The sequence below is a fragment of the Ptychodera flava genome, chromosome 21 (genome assembly GCF_041260155.1).
Source record: "Ptychodera flava strain L36383 chromosome 21, AS_Pfla_20210202, whole genome shotgun sequence".
NCBI lineage: Eukaryota > Metazoa > Hemichordata > Enteropneusta > Ptychoderidae > Ptychodera > Ptychodera flava.
The window spans coordinates 26,792,058-26,809,439 of record NC_091948.1 but is presented as its reverse complement, the minus strand read 5'-3'; the positions used below and the strand labels follow the sequence as shown (position 1 = coordinate 26,809,439).

The following is a 17,382-nucleotide window of genomic DNA, read 5'->3' as shown; positions in this document are numbered from 1 at the left end:
GTTATTTAACTTAGCGGCAAATTCAATTTACAAGAATCTTAAGCCAAGTAATAAATTATGGCGATTAATTTCCAGGCGCATTGGAAGGACCTTATAAATTGCACTTTAACTGTAAAGCTTTACCATATCCGAGTCACTAACCACGAACTTTTACAAGATTGAATGTAGTCATACTGATTACTTGACAATTTTTCATCGCTGAATACTCCTATTTGTACACATTCCAATGATTTTTTTGTAGATAGTGTTATAAGCAAAAGATGGCGACGACTTCCGTCTAGAAAATAAAAGACATTTAACGACGCGATATGATAGTCTCAGTTCTTAATTTTATTTTTTTTCTATTTTTCGACGTTCCCCTTTCAATTATTTCAGAAATGCCATAATTGATAATGAGTATATAATAAGCGTAATATTGTCTCCCGATGCAAGCACATTCCGAATTAAAGGGATACAGTCGTCGGAACTGCGCATAAAGGTCGTATGGGACCCATACGACCAATGTAAACACTGCGTCCAAGGTACGATGGTGATTGATGAAAGTTAAAACATGTCTGTCATAATCTACATTGTATAATTTAAATGTTGCAGCTATGATGATGAGGTGCATCTAGATATCGTGCACGAAACACATTTTTTGTAAACAAGAAACTCGCACAGGCGCAGTTCCGACAAAGTGAAACGCGTGCATGAATTATTTTGTAAATGGATTAAACCACTCAGAAATAAACGGGATTGAGTACCTCCGGATTTTAATGACGTGAATCATAATTTTTAGTCTGAGCCCGACGCACATCCAACACAATCCATGAAACCATTGTCCTTACATCTTATTCTCTGAAGAGGAAAACATGGATTGAGCGGACTCTGAGGAGTTTTAATAACGTCATTTCTACTGCCAATCAACACCGTAATCTCTCATTCATATAGAACAACGTTCGCTACCATGGGCAAACTTATAGCTTACAGTGGCCTAGGCTCTACAAGACTTTCCTGCATGAAGCAGTTCATGAATCTACGTCATATTTCGGTTTCTATGACTGAACGCAAAAGCCTATCTTTCCAAAACCTTCAATCTTTGACTTAAATATCATAAAACTCGTACTTGATTATCGTGGAGTTTACACCCCAGGGCGGATGAAGTTAATTAAATTGATGTTCGGCTTTTTGATTTAGGGTTATTGCAATCCTTTGCGTTGGATGTAAAGCCCCTGCTCCGATGAAGCGACTTGGATTTACATGTGATATAAGTTGTAAGTAAATTTGCGGAGTGAATATGATCCATGTCTGAGTAAGTGAACTCTCCTAGCTGTGTTAGTTTTGATCTTACAACCGTTCTCAATTTAAAGCTAGCATCACTTCTGAAATAACCTTTGCTTCATTATCTTTTAGTGATAAAGTGATGTATTCTGTTTCCTTAGAAACGTCCGCCGGAGGCGTCATGAAGAGGCAAACGCATCTACAAATTAACCTAAGCACATCTGACCGTTTTGTTTCATAACGGTTTGATTGGAAGAATTTTATTGAAATCGAACTCACACCTATCAGCTTAGGATGCATTAGGTAGAGACGTCAAGAAGATTCATGATAAGGCGGTCTCAAGGGAATTCGTTCGCCGGAAAGATGGAGGCACGATATTCCCGCGCTCAAACGTAGTGTTCATGGTCTGCTATAGATAATTTTTGAACACGCAAAACATGTTTTGTGTGTTTTATGTTTGAAGACACAAACCGTATTATAAGCGAACCACTAAAGAAAATACTCTGTGAACAAAATTACCGATCGTCTGAAATGTATGCACGGCATGTATAGTCACTTTTTTGCTGGTTTTAAAGCGTCTTCAATTAACTATGGTGTCTTTTGAAGTCGTTACAGCCCCTAAATAAAATGAAAGATGTCGGGCATATTTGATTTTTTTATCTTCAGTGATCCAGCCAAATGAACACAAGAAAAAGTCTACACAGAATATTAAGTGATTGAAACAAGTTAAAACAATCTATACAAAGACAATCACCAACAAGGAAACTGAGCATTTACACGTCGATAAAAATTGTGCAATAAATCTAATGACTATAAATCAAGGAAAAAATTAAAGAAGGTATATTGGGCAAACAAAATAAAATAAACCTACGATGGCAAACACTTGCTATACAAGTATTATCTTGGTCAAAGTCATTAATAACATTATCCAAGCACAATTTCTCACTTAACGGCTACATATGTGTGGCGAGTTGGTTGACATTTAGGATTTTTATCTTCACGGACCATCCATGAATTTATGGACAACAAGGTGCAGATGATCACTATCGTTATTCTATCTATGAATCTTTAAATATTTCTTGGAAATACTGCTTGCCTCATTTTAATTTTTATAATGTACCTTTAACGTGCAGACAAGAAAATTTGTTCATCTAATACGACCGCATTAACTTGGTACGTGATTTGTTTTAGTAATTGAACATTCTGTTTACATACAAATCTAAATCTGGTTACCGATGAGTGTTATTTATTGCCTGCTTTTTACAATCGTATTCAACGATAACCAGGCCTTCAATTTTCGACTGCTGTTGGGCATATATTCACATTGAATGTAAATCTTTCATTCAATTTATCAGCCTGAAGTACAAGATATACAACTCAAAACAAGCAAACCTTTCACAAAAACTCTGAGCGTAAATTTGAAGATGCATAAATTCTTCATATACAGTCACTAATTCAAATGATGTATTCCCTGGAGTTACAACAAATATATCCGAACGGCCAGCATAAGGCTAAAATAATAAAACAGTAAGTTCAGTTATGTCCATAAACCAAACGTCTACTGAAATCTGTAAAGGACAATTTTAAGAGAAGCACTCTTTAATGTCTTCCATCGTCGACAACAGTCAGTCAGACAGTATCAATGGCGGCACTATACCATGCTGACAACGTTTGATGTGCACGTGCTTCTCGTTTAACATTCGCCGCTGGCACGCAATGTTTGAAGCAACAAAATACACCTTCATTAAAAGTGTATAATATACATCGGTGATTATAGATCTTATGTATATTTCTTATCGTCAAAATTTTTGCCGAAATTAGCAATAAAAATGTAATTTTATTTCTATGTACACTGTGGATATAATCCGTAGACGCACATTTTCTTAATTATAGTACAACGTTTCCAAGTTTAAGAATGCCTTACAGTTTGTATCGCGCAGGGAAGGGGAAGTTCGCTCCAATATTCAATATGGTACAATGGTTGGTGAAGTAAAAGTCGTCACTGAAAAAATACCAGGCAGTCGAGACGTATCATAGTGTGTAAAACAATGAAATTTTATTTACAAAATATAACAACAATTCTTTTTGTGTTTATGTGCATGTCATCCGCTACGAATTGTCCTCTCCGCTTATGCTGCACTAAACCTAGTTTGCATTATCTTTATATCAACTCGATTTTGTGTATGTCATCTAGTTCTCATAGATCACCGAGACTGAAAACAATATGTATTGCCACGAATCCTTCACGATAAATGTACTGAGATGTCTTTAATTTCTGACTAGCTGTCTGTCTGTCTGTCTGTCTGTCTGTCTGTCTGTCTGTCTGTCTTTCTGTCGATCCATAGATGTTAAAATTAATCATCATTAGTTTCCTTGCATACTTACCGGGCCAGTCACCACATGTGACTTTGACGATTTTGGCATTTATTTTGCTCTTATACGTCAACTACACAGTTTCTGTCCTGCTCTCCATAATATGTTAAAAATACACATTGTTTATATAGAGCTTGTCAACTAAGCCTGTGTATGTGTAGAGTGCATTGATATCGTTGACAAGTGATCTGATCCGGACTGGAATTCTAATGTTAAAATATTGTTACAGTGCGTTTTACACGTGTAGACAACGTGTTGTCAGCTGAAAAGTAGGTGTTTCAACATGCTTTGGGGAGTGGAACAATAACGTGTTCTTGACATACAAAACAAAAATATCAAAGAATATCATCGAAACTATTGGTCCTTCAAATAATACTCATCAATTTCTTTAAATGAATAAATGCTTATTCATGAAGATCGAGTACAAGATGTTACCTGTAAGGTGCTGTACATGACAAGGAGGATGTGCTCACTCCTTTCTTTCCATCTGGCATCACTTCAGAGTTTTACTCTAAGGTGTTTATACACTGAATGAGCATTTTTGTTGTATGAATACTTCATTTGTCGAATCAGCATGAACCAGGACAGGGCCAGGGACCTCTGGAATATTTTATGAGATGATTACACCCATGATTAAGATATAGGATTCTTGATGTCTATGATTGTGGCTTTCATGTCGGACTGCATGTTTCTAATAAATTGGTTTCATCTTGCGTAGACCTTTTCACAAGGGCTGACAGACATGGGAAGATAATGTATGCGATTATGAAAAACTGTTAAGACGTAATGGCGCCTTTTTCATATAATATATGTATTATGCGAAGCAATCTCCCTCAGGGTTAATTTAATGTCTGTAGTGTTGCTTCGTATTGGTAAAGGGCGATTTCTTGAGTTGTTTGTGCCTTGATACTCGTCCTCGATGAATCAACTGCAATATGTCATTAGTGAACTTTTTACTTTGACTGCTGAACACCGGAAGACGAAGTGCCTCGGCTTTAGCTGTAAAGAGCAAACGTAGAAAAGCTGAAATAGCTTTCTTCTATCGACGGTACCATCTGAGATAAGAAAAGGCCCCATTTAAATCGTCCTGATAAAAAACGGGAATTGCATTGGAAGGGATTGACTTTTGACAGAAAAAATCTCGTGCGTACATGGCAAGATAAACTCTGCCTGCAATTTTCTGTGAGTAGGGTGTAATAGGAAAGAAAAGGCATAAACGAACTCATCGAGATTTACTATAAACTATCATGGATAACCATACAGATCTTTTCTAATCTTGACCAAAGTTCGTGGATTATTCTAACATTTATTTACTATTATCATTGCGTAAGTTGCTTGTTCAAGTCAACATATGTAACATAAATTACAGGATTATCCTCTTATCTTGATTGCTCGTTTCTCGGTATAACAAGGTTTTATGGGCGATAATGCTCCTTCTTCTTCCTGTCACATTATACATCTCTTACTCTCACAAGGACTTAACTCGGGGCGCCACCACGTTTCACAATCCAAGAAATGATAAATCTTCAAAGTCTAAAGTGCGACAACGTGAAAAAAGGGGATTGTAAAATAATGCCATTATATTGTATGGCCAACTTGGATCCCATTAGAGTATGCGTTAAGGAAATATCTTCTATAGATTTCTGAAGGAGAGTCAGCTCTGAAAGTTTAATGTGTTTTTGCTTCCATAACTTAAAAAAAGAACAAAATGCAAAAATAATCTTGGGTTATATTGTAATTCACTGAAAAGCTAACCAGGAAAATTGAATAGTATTTTGTCATGAACCAATGTACTGGACATGTGACAGATTGCCTTTGCAACTTTCTCACAACTTTTTGAGTAATTATTAATATTTCACTGCGGGGAGATGTAATGTTGAATAAATCCAGGGGTTAAGAGGCGTTGAGCCAACTTTAAAGTGTCATTCAGGTATAGAAGGCGTAAAGCACAGTCTGTGTTCCCTCTCTTCACGAATTTTCAAGTTCGTGCCCTTTCAATTTTCAAATTCGTGGCTACACAATATTTGTGGCAGGTACCAGGAGCTGTTTAATAAGTATAGTTAAATATCGAACACATCATTGCGAAGGCCCCACAGTCTTCAACTGCCGGCAAACCACGATTTTTATCATGAGCGACATCTGCACAGTCGTGTATAGAGCTGTCATGACATAAATCAAACATTATAACATTATATAACAAGAAATGGAGCCATTAGGTCTATAGATTAGAAAATGAAAAGTATCATGGGAGACAATAAATTCCTTGGTAACAGCAAAAATTGGAGCTCGATATTCTGAGGACAATATTAAAAAATGTCACTGGAATATTTTTATCGGAGACTGCACATCGATAAAACTAAAGACATGGTATTTAACAAGCCGGCTGCGGGATTGAACCATCATTGAAATGTTTATAGATAGATGGTAGCTTGCTGTGAGATTTTAAATTTGTAGGTCTGACACGGAGGAATTACTGACCATTTCTGATGGACAAGAGTGTTATTCCGAAAGAAGATTATTTAAAATTGATGACGGCACAACATTTTTTGATCGGATTGCCTGCACCAACAGCAATAATCTCTCATCGGCGTTTCAAGCAGAAGCCGAAAATATCAATGCCGTCCTTAGGGGTTAACGAAATCAAAGAGAAAACCAGAACATGGAGTTTGAAGCGCAACTCTGGAATGGCGATATTTGATATGATATTTTAAGGGCAATGCTGAATACTGTACTTTTTGCCTCTTGTTACCGTCTACAGTTTCCTGTTCCACTTCATATCGTATTTAAGGTAATACGCCCCTTAAGATGAATTTTTTAAACTTTTACCCATACTTTGCCCACGGACGCTTTGAAATATTCTCTTTCACAAGCAAGACTAAAAATCAGAGGTCACCGCGCGATCATATGGATCACCAAGGCACATTTACTCAAACTTATCAGCAATTGAAAGTCGAAATGGCCAATATTCTCAGCGGGATTTGTTATTTTAGGATTTTGACAAACAAAAGACGCTTATGGACGACGCTCTTTTCTCCACAAATTTCATGGACAGCAAAACATAAAAGCTTTCGAGAGTCCAAAAATTTGTTTCTGAGATGCATTCCACCTTTGAGCCCATCGCTTGAATTTTGTCGATGCTGCTGCTGCATATTAATATACAGTATTATAGTGTGTATACATACATCGCACTATACAATACGTTGATGTTCCTTTTGATGAGATTATTGAGCTGGAATCTAATGCTCAATTTACTAAATATAAGTATTTATTCAAGGAAAGTGTACCTATAAGCAATGTCTGAGTACGCAAATCTACCGATGAGTCGTTACCACTGGAGAATACTGTTTGGCCTAAAATATTTTACTTGATTTTGTGTGCATGTACATAGGGCATACCTACACATTAAATGAAGGAGATCGATCGAGGTCAGAATTCGTCATCGCTGGCGTTCAACCTCATTATGCTCGGAATTTTTAGTCAGATACGCGATGCTCCCTGATGCAAAAATACACTTGCACACATATTATCATCCCGTAATGGCCCCTCTACTTGCACAAACGTTTTACGAAAACAGCAAATCCCCTTCTTCAACAGTTTACACAGTTACATTTCATCGAGTCCTTCAGTTATACGTATTGACAAGGGGTTACGCTTATCGCCTTGTGGCCTAACAAATGTGCAAGCCTCCTTGCACTGATAATGGCGTCCTGAAATAACCTCTCAGTTGTCCCTTCTATGTGCCTTTGATTCTGTTATTGAAATGGTATGTCGTAGATCAAATTACATTTTGTCACCAAACATAAGAATGTCCTTTAAATTCACAAAATGCACAAGTGAGACGTAAGGTCCCACATAAATGATAAAAGATGGCGATTTTCAACAAGAACAATTCTATAACAATCTATCAATCCTCAGAAATAAATTGTCTCATCTATAGTATCAACAAAGCTCTGATTAGTCTTTTGTGAACAATGTTAGATAAAACATTCAAGTAAATTTAACAAAATATATGTTGTCCTTCTATTGTTATGCCTGAATAGACTCAACAAATCGAACAAATTAAATGATATATCGAAGATATGTTTTCCAACAAAATTAAGATAAACACCAATGTGTTTGGCTTTGGTCATTTGAACACTAAACATCAAATACTCCAAAAAGAGAATGACACTAATGGTTGACCTGATACTGTAAGATAATTTTTGAAATTCACAATTATACAGAATTGTTTGCAAATTTGGTGACGAAACGGGGAAATTGTAAAACCAATACTGCTTTGTCAGAATATTTTGATTAATTTGGATAAGTGGGCGTCTCATAGATTCCCGATGATTCCAAAGTTACAATAACTTAACCGTTTAAAATTTATTTGGAGTGAAATCATAATTGCCTTCTCTTGCGGAACAGCAAACAGACATAATGATTCGTATTGACGGATTAAAAGTTTAGTAGTTGGAAGAAGAAACAGCGACTAGCTTACGTTCCTGATGTCGAATTTGCATAAGGCATGTGCCGGGTCTGTAACCTTTGGATATACGAGATTTATCAGACTTACTTCTGGCTAGATCTAATATCTAATTGTTGGTTGAGTCACGTAGCGTATGCATTAAAATGGGAGGAAAATGCAATCCCAGAATACCCTTAATTGAGAGGTGCTCCCCTGGGTGCGATCGTAGTTAGACGCAGGACTAGTTCCATTTATTATTCTCTCGTTCATAATGAAGAATACAAATTACAGTTTCAAGAAGTAAGCTATCAGTGCAAAATTCTTTGCAGAACATTTTGTCCATGCTGAAACTTCTGTCGCCCAAACACTGAAACACAAATCGTTGATCCTTTTATTCTTGTTCTGCATGTTTGTACGTGACCTTGATGTTACTTAGTATCTTTTGTATAGGAATAGAGAGCTCAGCGGTATCCTTGTTTTGGAGTAGAGAGCTCAGCACTATCCACGAACGTTTGTTTACGAGATCTTGCGAGATGAAATCAAATGAACCTGTTCGACTCGTGCGCCTCCTTCCCGTTAATTTTGGCTTCCTTCTCGCCTTTGCCTGTAAAAAGACGTTAATTGCCAGTGCGGAGTCCTTTATTACTTCATGGACTTGTGCACACATCGTCCTTTACCGTCTCTATTCATTAAAACGATTGTAAAATAGTTTACTCCTGAATTCTGTGGGAGATTTCGAGTTCATGAACAGCTACTTTAGCTCTTCTCGAGCAAAATCACACTTCTGAATTTAGGATGCAAAGAATGTGAAATTTAACCAAGATTCCATAGAAGAGGTGTACGTCTATTGCGAAAATGTACTGCGTGGTATTCTTGACGTTCATACATTAAAAAAAATCTTTGCAGTCACTCGTAACATAAGAAAATACAATCTTACGGCGTCATAGGACGGTATGAGGAAATGCATGCAGGATGCAATAGAAATCTTAAATATTAAGTAATCTTTCAAGCGTGATCTTTCTTGCTTCAAACCAGGGTTTCCCAGAGGATTCCATCCACGATGTTTTTTCTGTCTCAGTCGTTACCTGCTCTTTTCTCCATTGTCTAATACATCCCAACGCTTTCTGTTAATTTTTTCGGCCACTTTTAACGCCTAAGTTTAGACAAAATCTTCATTCCGTGGATATGTACGTATTCCGAACAAGGTGATATTTTTCATATTATCTGACAAACGTCATCATTGAGCTGCACAGCTGATTAATATGTAAATATCTTCAACCATTTGCCCAGGTGGCAAAGTCTACACAAACTGATTAATGGCTATCCATACTGTACATAATTATTTACGTTGACTAGAAATACTACCGGCACCGAAGGGGTTTCACGGCAGACTGAACACACCACCATGCGTAATGTTTTTATCTGTCATTTACTGTCATCTATAGATCATTGCTGGAAAAGGGAAACCTCACATTTCATATTTAATAAGCACTGACAGCGCATAGCCAGTCATCTTACATCAGTTTCTTCTGATTCAATTTAGTGTCGTCTCCTAATCTTCCCGCTGTTTTCAATTTTACATTTCAGATGATATTGATAAGCTCTCGCAGATACGTCACACCCGGTCGATGGTCTTCTTGAAAGCAAAAGTGAGGACTCTGCGTATGGCCGTTCTTATAGTTTTAGCGTTTATCATCAACTGGACACCTTTCAACGTTATGATAATATGGTACATGTTCTTCGACTACCGAGTTATCCCCCATGTGGCCTTCGAGGTGGCCTGGCTTTTCGGAATGTCCAATTCCATGTTAAATCCCCTGGTATACGGAATCTCGAATCTGCGTTTCTGTCGCAAGAGGAAGGCTTCGTACACCGTCCGCTCCTACAACTTCGACCGCAAGTGCTCCACCTCGCCTACGCCACCGCACAGTAACAAAAGCTCCTTTGTCACCATGGCAGCAACCAGGAGGATGTCTTATATGCATGCCCAGAGGGCTGATCAAAAGTATTGTTCGCGCGAGAGGAAGTAATCGAGGGAGGAAGTAATCGAGGGAGAGAGAGGGAAATGAGGCTAACGCTTCTAGTTTGCAGTGAAAATTAAATAAACATTTTCAATATGAAGCCAAGGCCAAATTATGGACATCCTGTGAAAAATAATATGTAAACAGCGGCATGGTACTTAACAAGGTCAGTTTGAAACCTGTGTGATATCAACGTGAAGCGCAACCTGATACTCGGAGATTTAAGATTTTAAGAATAATAGCGAGACTGAGCCATGGTAACATGTAATCTTAACAGTTTTATATCTGTGAACGTTGAGTAGTTGTGCCTGGTGCAGCTTTGTTAACGTAGCTTACTCATGACGTCGAGATTAGGAATTGCTGACTAAACCAACAACACCGGCAGAAGAGAATTTCTCTTCTTCACAGTAGAGAAAAAAAGCAGATCTTGTGACTAGTAGAATAACCTGTTGGTCTTAAAGGGGGTTGGTAACTTAGCAACAGCGTGTGCGACTTGGCCAACGGTCGACAAATATTTCGATGTGCATCACACAAACGACTGAAAAGTACTTTCACGCTGGTCAATATAGTCTTTCAAGATTTTTTATCGCAACAGAAACGATCTGACCCGGAATCATAAGTGGTGCCTCGTTCAACAAAACATAGCACGTTGGATTACTGCCATATATCTTCAACAGCTAATTGTCATGTCAGACAGATACATAGGTAGAAAGACACATATACAACTTGATGTGGTTATATTTACCTCCGATCTCCCATGTTATTTTTGAAAGATATATATTTAAAGTCAATTCTAAAGACTCGCAGAAACCATATAGATATGTGTACACATTGCATTTACATATCTGGAATATATAATTATTAAATACGAAATATGAGAGTATTTACATATAGTCTTTGTATAGTATTGACATACATACATACATACATACATACATACATACATACATACATACATACATACATACATACATACATGCATGCATGCATACATACATAAGAGCAAACGATATTACAGTGTCCAACTAGCACATAAATCGTATATGTCCACGTTGTACTGATCAATCTGCATGGGCCCTCTGAAGAAATGAACGATATTTTAACGAAGATGCTCATTTGGAGTATAGAGCAAAGCACAGTTTGTTTTCGTGTCGGATAAAGTTAATTTTATATGAATGCAGACGTCGGACATATCATGCATTTAGGATGACAGCTGAATTTAATCAAGTTTCATTCTGAAATCACACATTCAACCTTCTGTTATATACGCGGCTCGCAGTACTTTGATAGTGACGCAATGGTTACCATGGAAGCAAATCTAAGGCAGTCACCGCCGTAGTTGGCACGCTTAGTCTTGAACTAGTGCTCCGTGTTTATGAGAACACTGATCAGCACCCTGTTGAAATACACGGACCACGGATTACACGTATGAGTGGAACTGTATTACTTAGGGAAAAAATGAGTGCTTTCCTGACCTTGTCTGTACGGACATGGAAATTTTCCACCATTTGCTCATGTATTTCACGAACCGGTAGCGCAGTGCGCTAATGAGAAATCCGTATGCCTTTGATTGGCATTTACTCCTGCCAGGGAGATTCTTCAAGTTTTATGTGAAGAAAGGGGGCAGGGGACATCAGATATGAATTTGAATCAAGTGCCTTGTCGTTGTTTCAACTGATTAGCATATTTCGGTAATTGTTTTGCTACACTGCATGTCAATTAAAAAGTATATTCCTATGGTAATCGATAATATATTGCAATAGAAATCACACCTGTCCGTGCATTTCAGAAAATTGCACACTAGGGACAGACTGACATAAAATCTAGCTGTTAAAGTCTGCCAAGACAACGAATATACGATTAACAATATACCATATGTAACGTCAGCCGTCGTCTCCTGTTACGATGCATTGCTCACATGGTACTAATCAAACCTGAAACTATAAGGCTCTCCCTGCATTTAATTAAAAACTCAGTAAATTTAGATTAAACGATGATTGCACTTTACAACACTCTAAAAACCTCCTTCCACGTCTTTTGTCCGAGCAAAGACGACGCAGATCATGTTACACCTAACTTAGTATTTCTGTAGAATTAATTTCGATATTGTAAATATTGACACTGTGGCTTTGATACACATTTTACAAAAGTGCAAGTTAGGGTGGCTCTCAGTTTGGAGGACATCGTCAGCAGAGCTATGTTCAGACAGTATGTAAATATTGACCCTTTTGTTAAAGATGTTCCTCATTATTAAGAACTTGAAGAGCGCCACACATCCAGTATTAATGTCTGGTGTGCATATTATGTTTCTCAAACGTATTCCCATTGAATATTTGCTGTTAATTTTTCTCTTTTCTTAATTAAAAAAACCGGAAATGTTGTGAAGTGCAATTTTAGGTAAGATTTAAGTTATCGTTTCACTATCACGGACGATATTTCTTTTACTTTCTATGGAAATATGTCATGAAGGGGAATATTGTAAAGAATCAAGATGAACTATTTTTTTCTCTACTGAATTTTAACTTTAACGGTCTGCGTGCCAAACTATACGCCAGATGTCTAGCTAGAGAACACGTTAATTACTTAAATATCACGCATTACCTGTGAATGGAATGATAAAACTAAGTTCAAGTATTCTTATTTCCCGCCGAGTGGAAATAGATCTGAGGAAATCGAGTATTGTGAGTCTATGCGAAAACTTATTGAATCAGAGAGCAGTGTTATTTTGGTGCCTTTTGCTTCAAAAGAAAATTAATTTACTCTGATTGGATAAAATGCTTTTTCGGGTGTCCACTACATTTACAAACCATCGATCTATCGAAAACCTTGAGAGATCGTAGGAGCAGTGGTTGTGAAATATGGGGAAAGCATGTGAAGTTAAAATTACTGATTTCTTTTTAAAAGATATTTGCAAGGATGAGTGCAAATCGTCAGAGCAGAGGATGTAAGCTGCGTCAACTTCTAAATTTACATAATTTATTTGGAAGCCGAAAAAATGCATTTTATCCTTATTGATCTCTTATTGAATGCTACGCCGTTTATCGTTTCTTGCTCGTTCTTGATTGGGTGATTTAAGAGAATTTTACGGGCTTTAACCCGTAAAATTGATAACCGACTACGCTAACATCACTTCGATGGAAGTGCAGTTTTAGCTGAAGTTCAGTTTATTGGCTGTGCTATCTCAAGAAAAACCCATAAAAATGTTGTTATTTATCGTCCAATCACTGAGAACGGGAATTTCGTTTTCTCATCGGCGATTTGAAAATCTACTCTTCTACGTGTGTATCAGCATCTTGTGAAACATAGTCAATTGTAAGAAGTGAAAAAAACAAACAACATATAAAAACCGTTTACAGTATTTGTAATCACAGTTGCACAATTATTTCTGGTATAGTTAGGATACAACAATGATCGTTCCAACAAAAAAATATTGCATAATATAAGGAACAAATCACTTTAACTTAAGATGTGCCTAAAGTCTTTGTACAGTCGATATTGTACTATAAATATGATAATTATTTGCTGTAAAGTCTATTGGTGTATTTTTCCTACTTTGTCACATTAAATTATTACAAAATAAAAGATGAATTTACTCATACTCCGAAGGATTTTTTCCTGGAAATTGTGCCGACGAACCTGATGGGCACAGATGTTGAAATGATTATTGACAACACAAATGGATAATAAAGACCAACTTTTATCTAACGTTCCATGTCATGTTGTTGTTGCTGTTGTTGTTGTTGTTTTGATGGCCGCGTTCGCTGTCATGCCATGACTACGAAACCAAATTTTAGATTAACTCCAAACCCCGAATTTTCACAAATTTCGGAGCATCCGACTAGGATATCTGATATTGCCAAGACAAATTAAAAGTGTACAGTCACCTGTAATCTAAATATGCCCATATATGGTCAAAGGGACGTACCTTGGTATTCAAAATGCCCATGTGGGGGCGCTGTTTTTAAAAAGCGGCCACCCGCTTAAAATCTGTGATTGGTTAGATTTTCTCTTTCCATGGTAACTGTGGCAATATTGGAACAGGTGACAGTATACCTTTAATTAACTCCGTCCCTGGATTTTTTTACGTTTCCGAGTACCTGACTGTGATAAGTATAATTCAACCGAAGGCTCGAACGGCCAAACAATATATGACACCTTTGTCTGCAAGCATGACAAGAGTTCATAGAATTCTCCTACGACGGACCGGGTCGCTATGACGTTTTCGTCCAGACTTTGTCCGAATTTGGCATTTTCAATACCCTCAATACCATCTATTTTGTTGGCGGGGGTTGCACTTATAAACAAATTTTAGGGATGAAAAATATCGATTTGTGAAAGTGCTATTAAAAGTTGTATCTGTGGTCCTTTTGCAAAATTATCCTGACTGAAATTTCCGGAGTTTATAGACGAAGTAAGTTTGGCAGCTTTGCTGTCCAAGGCAGTATTTGGAGCAGGGTCCCCTTCCCCTCGCGGAGACCATACTACGCATGCCTAACAAAGCCTGGGGGACCGCACGATGTAAGTTCGAGAACATGCCAGTCACGTGCTGTGTCCCTCAGGCTTGGATTCTTAGACGTTTGTCTTAATTTATATTAATGATCTACCTAATTCATGAAAAGTTGCCCCGTACAAATAAATCAAGGTATCTGTATATATTTTCAACATATATAACTATGAATTACGGGCGAAGATTTCGCATGGTTGCGTGAACATGTCTTGGACGCTACTCGTCGAGGTATCGCAAACAGACTATATAACTGTTTTGAAAAAATTCCTCCTTAGCAGAACGATTCTGTGCGTTAAATAGGCAGATGAACGGAACTTAGAGAGCACGAATTTTTGTGGATCATATTTACAATCATAGAACGATGTAAACGCAAATTCACCCAAACAATCTGTTAATAAACACTTCATTCAGCCTTTATTACCGAATTTGTCCAGCTATTTCTTATATCTCTTCGTCGGCACACCTCTGGAAGTAAAGACGAGGCCTCAAAATATTTCAATAATAAACTCACTACTTTAAGTTTATTAAAGCTCTATCGGTTTTACATTATTGTTGAATTTGCATTCCCTTGAACACAATTGAAAACCGAGTTGCATGATTGAAAATGGTCAAATCCAGTCGACTCTAGGTCAAGATAACAGCTTCGGAATACGCTGGATCCCTGCTAAGAGATGCCGGAACCAAACAGAGTATTATGCAATACTTTAAAAAAAAATCATTTGAGACTAAAAAGATGATTTTCAATGGTGACGAAACTATTAACTCGTACGATGGTAATTTCCCTTCAATTTGGTAGTAAGGATATAGAGTATGGCGGAAATGAGTTGTATATAATCGTTTGGTAAATCATTTACACAGCTACAAAATCTTTCATTGAGATTGGTATGGACGTCACGGAAATCGCATTGCATCACTTCGTTGACAAAATTATTGCGGTATGTTGCCTAGAGAAATACCACTGGCAGTGATTTTTTACAGTTGTTCCAAGGGCATATGTCACTTTTGCTTACGATATTCTTTTGCTGGAGAAAGTAAACATTTTGCTGTGGTTTGCAGTTTTCTTGCGCGACGTAACGAATTATCTCTCTGTATATAGTAACTGTAATTGCAAGCCACACAAGAAGCAACTTGGACTGACATCACTATTTTCTCCATATTATGTTTGCCCAGTTAATCAAATTGTCGTTTTCAGTAATTCGTGATTGATAGGGACTTTTTCAACACTTACTGCATGGGGAAAATACCAATCTCTAAAAAATTCAAATATCATCAGAGAGATGAGACGTCGGTTTGGTGCAGATACGCTTGTACACTATAAATATCACGAAAATCAATCATGCTTTTTGCCCATCACCAGCGTAAATTATTACATTTACGCTGTGAGCCTTAAAATCACACTAACCACGGTGTTTTATCAGGTGTAAAACCTGATAAGAATTATACATAGAAACTAAAAATCGAGGTAAATGAACTAAGTTAGTTCGCCTCGAAATTGAAAGGCTTAAACTTTAACCACAACTTTCCTGAAGGAAACGTTAAGCTATATCTTGCAAAATGTGGTACTAGAGAAACAAATGACCCAATATCTATCAACACTTGAAACTCAAAACGGCTACCATCCCTGTGTTAACTCTATGCGAGAAAATCTAATTTTCGAATGATGATAACCCGGTAATAACCTTCCCTGTATACGCAATGAGCTTCAAAAAGTCCCCCTGAAGTGGCGCATTCCATCTTACTTAATAAGATAGAATGTGGGACTTATTTCGATTGCCAAGTTGTGTACTGCAAAAAGTTACTTTATAATACTCGTTCATTCATTTAACCATTCTTCCTTTTTCAGTGTTCATTCATTCATTCTTTCATTCATTCTTTCATTTATTTATTCATTCATTCATTCAGTCAGTCAGTCAGTCAGTCAGTCAGTCAGTCAGTCAGTCAATGAACTGGTATGTTGTAGAAGTACACGTGAATATGGTTTCATCCTTTACAAATACAATTGTACCATTCTATAGCAAATGTGTATGTGTGTGTACTATGTGTAATGTCTCATGAGTCATAGAAACATCGTCAGAATTTGCCTCGGGACAGATATCCGGATTCGCAAACGTTTAAAAACCATGAAACCTCATGCCTCGAAATAAAATTTACAAAAGCATTGAAAGAATAGTCAGTGTGCTAGCATATCGCCTTGTCCATTATCATGTTTGCAAGAGTGTCAATTTTATAGCTGATTGTCCTCACATAACCGATAAGGCCAACCGAGGCGTCCGCGGTCTTCAAAGTTATTCAGACTATCGACTTCACCTTGTCAACTCCTCTAAATACCCTCTTTAACTCGAGCGATGACTCTTTTGCTGTTTTGATATCGATATGTTTTAAACATTGAGTGTTTTAAAATGCAAGTTTTTTTAATTGTTTTATCTCTTATTGAAAAGCCTTTATCTTCTGGAATGTATTCGATGCTGGTGTATTTGATTTCGGGTTTTTTTGTAAGTGTATAAGCGTTTATGTTTCTTGTTCGTGGTCTCTTCTTGTAGTTGTTCATTTTGATTTGTACTTTTTATGTTCATCCAGTCATTTAGTTTCGCCTGTCGGAAGCATCCATCCGTCCGTCCGTCCATCCTTCCGTCCATCCATCCATCCGCCCGTCCTTCCGTCCATCCATCTATCCATTCATCCATCCGTCAATAATTAAATAATTAAATAAATAAATGATCTTCAAGAATAACAGCCAATGCAGTAGTACTTGGTGAAAATCGAAATGCAAGATA

At 37.2% G+C, this 17,382-nt stretch overlaps 1 protein-coding gene across 2 annotated transcripts in view; it reads left to right on the top strand.

Moving 5' to 3' along the window:
* LOC139121871 (gonadotropin-releasing hormone receptor-like) overlaps nt 1-13,804 on the top strand; it is a 40,642-nt gene extending 26,838 nt beyond the window's left edge. For both annotated transcript variants that reach the window (XM_070687132.1, XM_070687133.1), the window contains exon 4: nt 9,668-13,804. In XM_070687132.1, the coding sequence (XP_070543233.1) occupies nt 9,668-10,110 (443 nt within the window). In that variant the 3' untranslated portion in view covers nt 10,111-13,804. The remainder of the gene's footprint in view (nt 1-9,667) is intronic.
* The last annotated feature ends 3,578 nt before the right edge of the window (nt 13,805-17,382 follow it).